General features: G+C 51.3%; 1 protein-coding gene across 1 annotated transcript; it reads right to left on the reverse strand.

Moving 5' to 3' along the window:
• Window positions 1–2,730: 2,730 nt before the first annotated feature.
• On the reverse strand, window positions 2,731–6,868 carry LOC140373789 (uncharacterized). The gene is made up of 5 exons (XM_072460442.1): window positions 6,805–6,868; window positions 4,685–4,820; window positions 4,297–4,411; window positions 3,617–3,754; window positions 2,731–2,833 (listed from the first exon to the last, which is right to left on the reverse strand). Exons 1-4 carry the CDS (start codon window positions 6,866–6,868, stop codon window positions 3,629–3,631), a joined length of 441 nt encoding a protein of 146 aa, XP_072316543.1. The 3' UTR covers window positions 2,731–2,833; window positions 3,617–3,628.
• Window positions 6,869–7,124: the final 256 nt, after the last annotated feature.

Here is a 7,124-nt window from a genome sequence, read left to right on the forward strand (position 1 = left end):
TGGTAATTTTAGAGGCCGAACTCCTGAAATGGTCCGACCAAAAGGCTGCATTCTGCGGAGTGGCCACTACTCAATTTGGAGCCAGAGGCAGAGGGGGCGTACCCTATCCAGATATTATAATAGATCCATGCCTCACACGTCCAGGAGACTCCTCCCATGTCCCGGGGGACGCTGGGGACATTGAGTCTGAGAGGACCATGTTCTCCACCTTCATTGTTGATGCGGCTGCTCGGAGCTGTGGTCACATGGTCTCCAGTGACCCCCGACCCCGGTAGTGGACACCGGAAGTGAGGGATGTGGTCAGACTGAAGAAGGAGACCTACAGGTCACTCTGGCTGTAGGTCTCCTGAGGTCATCGACAGGTATCGACAGGTCAAGCGGGAGCAGCTCGTGCTGTCGCAGAGGCAAAAACCCGGGACTGGGAGGAGTTTGGGGAGGAGTTTGGGGAGGAGTTTGAGGAGGAGTTTGAGGAGGAGTTTGAGGAGGAGTTTGGGGAGGAGTTTGGGGAGGAGTTTGAGGAGCCCATGGAGGAGGACTATCGTTCGGCCCCAAAGAAAGTCTGGCAAAGCGTCCGGCGCCTCAGGAGGAGGAAGCAGTGCTTCACCAACACGTTTACGGTGCAGGTGGAGAAGCAGGTGGAGAAGCAGGTGGAGAAGCAGGTGGAGAAGCAGGTGGAGAAGCAGGTGGAGACCTGCTGACCTCTGACCTCGACTGGAGATGTGCTCGGACGGTTGAAGGACTTTGAGGACGTCTTTAATCCCACTGTCACGTCTTCTGAAGAAGCAGAGACTGAAGACTCAGAGGGACTCGTCCATCACCCAAGATGAAGTCACTGAGGTTGTTGGGACAGTGTCTCTGGACTGGCAGACCGGGGCGGGGCCCCTCTGGTCAAGAAGGGGGAGGGTGTGTTCCACCTACAGAGGATCACACTCCTCAGACTCCCATAGGGTCTGTTCCAGGTCCTGGAGGAGAATCTGACCCATAGAACCTCAGATTCAGGAGCAGGTTTAGGTCCTGGTGGTGCAACACTGGACCAGCTCTAGACTCTCCACCAGGGGGCGCCAGGGCTCATGGATGTCACATGTGCTTTGTGGATCTGGAGAAGGCTTTGGACCGTTTCCCTCGGGGTGTTCTTTGGGGGGTGCTCAGGGAGTACGGGGTCCGGGGCCCTTTGCTCAGGGCTGTCCGGTCCCTGGATGACCAGAGGGGGCGCTGTAAGTCAGACCTGTTCCCAGTGCGTGAGGGACTCCTCAGGGCTGCGCTTTGTCACCGGTTTTGTTCATAGTTTTTATGGACAGAATTTATAGGCGCAGGAGGGTGTGGTCAGGCGTGGGAGGGTGTGGTCAAGGGTAGGAGGGTGTGGTCAAGGGTAGGAGGGTGTGGTCAGGGGTGGGGGGTGTGGTCAGGCGTGGGAGGGTGTGGTCAGGAATGGGAGGGTGTGGTCAGGGGTCAGAGGTTGTGGTCAGGCGTGGGAGGCTCTGGTAGGAGGCTCTGGTAGGAGGCTCTGGTGGGAGGCTCTGGTAGGAGGCTCTGGTAGGAGGCTCTGGTGGGAGGCTCTTGTAGGAGGCTCTGGTAGGAGGCTCTGGTAGGAGGCCCTAGTGGGAGGCTCTGGTAGGAGGCTCTGGTAGGAGGCTCTGGTGGGAGGCTCTGGTAGGAGGCTCTGGTAGGAGGCTCTGGTAGGAGGCTCTAGTAGGAGGCCCTAGTGGGAGGCTCTGGTGGGAGGCTCTTGTAGGAGGCTCTGGTAGGAGGCTCTGGTGGGAGGCTCTGTTAGGAGGCTCTGGTAGGAGGCCCTAGTGGGAGGCTCTGGTGGGAGGCTCTGGTAGGAGGCTCTGGTGGGAGGCTCTGGTAGGAGGCTCTGGTAGGAGGCTCTGGTGGGAGGCTCTTGTAGGAGGCTCTGGTAGGAGGCCCTAGTGGGAGGCTCTGGTAGGAGGCCCTAGTGGGAGGCTCTGGTGGGAGGCTCTGGTAGGAGGCTCTGGTAGGAGGCTCTGGTGGGAGGCTCTTGTAGGAGGCTCTGGTAGGAGGCCCTAGTGGGAGGCTCTGGTGGGAGGCTCTGGTAGGAGGCTCTGGTGGGAGGCTCTGGTAGGAGGCTCTGGTAGGAGGCCCTTGTAGGAGGCTCTGGTGGGAGGCTCTTGTAGGAGGCTCTGGTAGGAGGCTCTGGTAGGAGGCTCTGGTAGGAGGCCCTTGTAGGAGGCTCTGGTAGGAGGCTCTGGTAGGAGGCCCTAGTGGGAGGCTCTGGTAGGAGGCTCTGGTGGGAGGCTCTGGTAGGACGCTGACCCAGCCTGTCCCCGCCCCTCTCTTGTAAAAGCCTGTCTGTTACATAAACACACCCACATGAATGACTCTTTGTTCTTAACCTTTGACTTGAATAATCCCTGAGTCGTTGTCACACATCTGATTTGCTCGTATCGCCGCAATCGGATTCATTTATTTTATTTTGGACATTTTAGAGTGCATTACACTGCAGTCTGTGTTTGTGGTGTGGTTATTTCTGTTGTAAATACTTGTCACTATAATATATGGTCCCCTTAAAGACTCATGAGTCCTGTTTTAATGCTCCAGCAGCTCCAGCAGCCCAACCACAGACTGGCACAAACAGAGACTATTTTCCTGCTAGTCACAGAAACACATGCTACACACATGTTTGATGCTTTATTTTCTCACAAACCTTCACAAAGACGTTACAGCTCAATGTGCAAAATCAAACAGAAGGAGAAACCAACTCTATCTGATTTGAGTAATTTATGGATTTTCCACAGATACAGAATCTGGAGGACTCTGGAGGACGCTGGAGGACTCTGTAGGACTCTGGAGGACTCTGGAGGGCTCTGGAGGACTCTGGACTCTGGAGGGCTCTGGAGGACTCTGGACTCTGGAGGGCTCTGGAGGACTCTGGACTCTGGAGGGCTCTGGAGGACTCTGGAGGACTCTGGAGGACCCTGGAGGGCTCTAGAGGGCTCTAGAGGGCTCTGAAGTACTCGGGGGGGGGGGGGGGGGGGGCTCTCTGGAGGACTCTGGAGGGCTCCAGAGGACCTCTGGGAGGACTCTGGAGGACCTCAGGTAGGACTCTGGAGGACCTCAGGGAGGACTCAGGAGGACCTCAGGTAGGACTCAGGAGGACCTCAGGAGCACTCTGGAGGACCTCAGGGAGGACTCAGGAGGACTTCAGGTAGGACTCTGGAGGACCTCAGGGAGGACTCAGGAGGACCTCAGGTAGGACTCAGGAGGACCTCAGGAGCACTCTGGAGGACCTCAGGAGCACTCTGGAGGACCTCAGGAGGACCTCAGGGAGGACTCTGGAGGACTCTGGAGGACTCTGGAGGACTCAGGAGGACTCAGGAAGACTCAGGAGGACTCTGGAGGACTCAGGAGGACCTCAGGGAGCACTCTGGAGGACTCAGGAGGACTCTGGAAGACTCAGGAGGACTCTGGAGGACTCAGGAGGACCTCAGGGAGCACTCTGGAGGACCTCAGGGAGGACCTCAGGGAGCACTCTGGAGGACCTCAGGGAGGACCTCAGGGAGGACCTCTGGAGAACCTCAGGGAGGACCTCAGGGAGGACCTCTGGAGGACCTCAGGGAGGACCTCAGGGAGCACTCTGGAGGACCTCAGGGAGGACCTCTGGAGGACCTCAGAGGTTCATCATGGCGTTGGCTGCTTCATGACAGTTTTCATCATAAAAAGTGTATTCTCCTCCTGCAGCATTGATCAGGTTTTGTACAGTGACTCTGCCGCTGTAATTCACCGTGTTCTTCAGCTGCAAACAAAGATATGAAGAGGGTCAGAGAGGGTCAGAGAGGGTCAGAGGGGGTCAGAGGGGGTCAGAGGGTCAGAGGGTCAGAGAGGGTCAGAGAGGCAGAGAGAAAGAGAGGGTCAGAGGGTCAGAGAGGGTCAGAGGGTCAGAGAGGGTCAGAGGGTCAGAGAGGGTCAGAGAGGCAGAGAGGGTCAGAGAGGCAGAGAGAAAGAGAGGGTCAGAGGGTCAGAGGGTCAGAGAGGGTCAGAGGGTCAAAGAGGGTCAGAGGGTCAGAGAAGGTCAGAGGGTCAGAGAGGGTCAGAGGGTCAGAGAGGCAGAGGGTCAGAGAAGGTCAGAGGGTCAGAGAGGGTCAGAGGTTCAGAGAGGCAGAGGGTCAGAGAAGGTCAGAGGGTCAGAGAGGGTCAGAGGATCAGAGGGTCAGAGATGCAGAGGGTCAGAGAAGGTCAGAGGGTCAGAGGGTCAGAGATGCAGAGGGTCAGAGAAGGTCAGAGGGTCAGAGGGTCAGAGATGCAGAGGGTCAGAGAAGGTCAGAGGGTCAGAGTTACCTTCCATCCAGAGCCCATGTGTCCTGCTTCAGTGATGATTGTCTTGAATGAAGAGTCACTGTTCTTTGGTCCTTTGTGGATCAAGTACTTGATGTTCGTTCCCTCCAGAGTCACTCTGAGGAGACAGAGGTCACTATATTATATTAGATATTATAATATATGACATTATATAATATTGTATCATATTATATTATATTATATATTGTATTATATTATATTATATATTATATATTATATTATATATTATATTATATTATATTATATTATATTATATTATATATTATATTATATATTATATTATATTAGATATTATAATATATGATATGATATTATATATTATATTATATTGTATTATATTATATATTATATTGTGTGGTGCGGCACTGACCTGACGCCGCTGTGTGAGTTGACGTAGACGGTTGGCATCCAGCTGGGCACGCCCTGCTTCAGCCGCACCATCTTCTCTGCCACCGTCACCCTGCGATTGTAGAGCTGTCTGAGCTCCGCCTGCGTCATGTCCCGCCCTGAGACGCAGAGAGACTCCGTCACCAGGAGAACAAGCAAACAGGGGCCCCCGGGAAGTAAACACACAGGCACCAGGAGAACAAGCAAACAGGGGCCCCCGGGACGTGAACACACAGGTACCAGGAGAACAAGCAAACAGGGGCCCCCGGGAAGTAAACACACAGGCACCAGGAGAACAAGCAAACAGGGGCCCCCGGGACGTGAACACACAGGCACCAGGAGAACAAGCAAACAGGGGCCCCCGGGACGTGAACACACAGGCACCAGGAGAACAAGCAAACAGGGGCCCCCGGGACGTGAACACACAGGCACCAGGAGAACAAGCAAACAGGGGCCCCCGGGACGTGAACACACAGGCACCAGAAGAACAAGCAAACAGGGCCCCCCGGGACGTAAACCCACCAGCACCAGGAGAACAAGCAAACAGGGGCCCCCGGGACGTAAACACACAGGCATCAGGAGAACAAGCAAACAGGGGCCCCCGGGACGTGAACACACAGGCACCAGAAGAACAAGCAAACAGGGCCCCCCGGGACGTAAACCCACCAGCACCAGGAGAACAAGCAAACAGGGGCCCCCGGGACGTGAACACACAGGCACCAGGAGAACAAGCAAACAGGGGCCCCCGGACGTAAACACACAGGCACCAGGAGAACAAGCAAACAAGATTCTGAACATTCTTGCCTCTTGTGGCGAGAGCGTGAACTGCACCTGATCAAAAGTATTCAGATTACATTTCTTCATTTACCTCATTCCTCTGACCAACTACAGCTACCTTGAAACAAGAATACTAGTTTAGATGACTTACAAGAGTGCAGAATACTAGTTTAGATGACTTACAAGAGTGCAGAATACTAGTTTAGATGACTTACAAGAGTCCAGAATACTAGTTTAGATGACTTACAAGAGTGCAGAATACTAGTTTAGATGACTTACAAGAGTGCAGAATACTAGTTTAGATGACTTACAAGAGTCCAGAATACTAGTTTAGATGACTTAGAAGAGTCCAGAATACTAGTTTAGATGACAAGAGTCCAGAATACTAGTTTAGATGACTTACAAGAGTGCAGAATACTAGTTTAGATGACTTAGAAGAGTCCAGAATACTAGTTTAGATGACAAGAGTCCAGAATACTAGTTTAGATGACTTACAAGAGTGCAGAATACTAGTTTAGATGACTTACAAGAGTGCAGAATACTAGTTTAGATGACTTACAAGAGTGCAGAATACTAGTTTAGATGACTTACAAGAGTGCAGAATACTAGTTTAGATGACTTACAAGAGTCCAGAATACTAGTTTAGATGACTTAGAAGAGTCCAGAATACTAGTTTAGATGACAAGAGTCCAGAATACTAGTTTAGATGACAAGAGTCCAGAATACTAGTTTAGATGACTTACAAGAGTGCAGAATACTAGTTTAGATGACTTACAAGAGTGCAGAATACTAGTTTAGATGACTTACAAGAGTGCAGAATACTAGTTTAGATGACTTACAAGAGTTCAGAATACTAGTTTAGATGACTTAGAAGAGTCCAGAATACTAGTTTAGATGACTTACAAGAGTTCAGAATACTAGTTTAGATGACTTAGAAGAGTTCAGAATACTAGTTTAGATGACAAGAGTCCAGAATACTAGTTTAGATGACTTAGAAGAGTCCAGAATACTAGTTTAGATGACTTACAAGAGTTCAGAATACTAGTTTAGATGACTTAGAAGAGTGCAGAATACTAGTTTAGATGACTTACAAGAGTTCAGAATACTAGTTTAGATGACTTAGAAGAGTTCAGAATACTAGTTTAGATGACAAGAGTCCAGAATACTAGTTTAGATGACTTAGAAGAGTCCAGAATACTAGTTTAGATGACTTACAAGAGTTCAGAATACTAGTTTAGATGACTTAGAAGAGTCCAGAATACTAGTTTAGATGACTTACAAGAGTTCAGAATACTAGTTTAGATGACAAGAGTAGTTTTGACTCACCTCTGACAGGAGCAGCTCCCAGTGCACAGAGCAGCAGCAGCAGCACAGCACCGAGCACCTGCATGGTTCTGGTCAGTTCTGGACCTGGCTTGGACCTGGTTCTGGTTCTGGTTCTGGTTCTGGACCTGGACCTGGTTCTGGTTCTGGTTCTGGTCAGTTCTGGACCTGCTTTTATTCGGCTCCTGTTGTTTGCACTGTTGTGTTGATGAAATGGGGGAAAGTCCTGGAAGCTTCTTATCTGTGTTTGAGGTTTCACAAAACGACAACAAAAACCATGAGTTTGAACTTCAGCAGAAGAAGAACGTCTGGACGAGCTTCAT

Source organism: Eucyclogobius newberryi, unplaced genomic scaffold (genome assembly GCF_026437365.1).
Source record: "Eucyclogobius newberryi isolate DKJ021-1_F unplaced genomic scaffold, fEucNew1.0.hap1 SCAF_3, whole genome shotgun sequence".
NCBI classification, from domain to species: Eukaryota; Metazoa; Chordata; class Actinopteri; order Gobiiformes; family Gobiidae; genus Eucyclogobius; species Eucyclogobius newberryi.

Coding starts and splice junctions, on each gene's coding strand:
- LOC140373789 (XM_072460442.1), bottom strand. CDS start 6,868: ATGCAGGTGCTCGGTGCTGTGCTGCTGCTGCTGCTCTGTGCACTGGGA. Junction 4,412..4,684: donor AACTCACACAGCGGCGTCAG/GTCAGTGCCGCA, acceptor CTGTCTCCTCAG/AGTGACTCTGGAGGGAACGA. Junction 3,755..4,296: donor ACATGGGCTCTGGATGGAAG/GTAACTCTGACC, acceptor CTTTGTTTGCAG/CTGAAGAACACGGTGAATTA.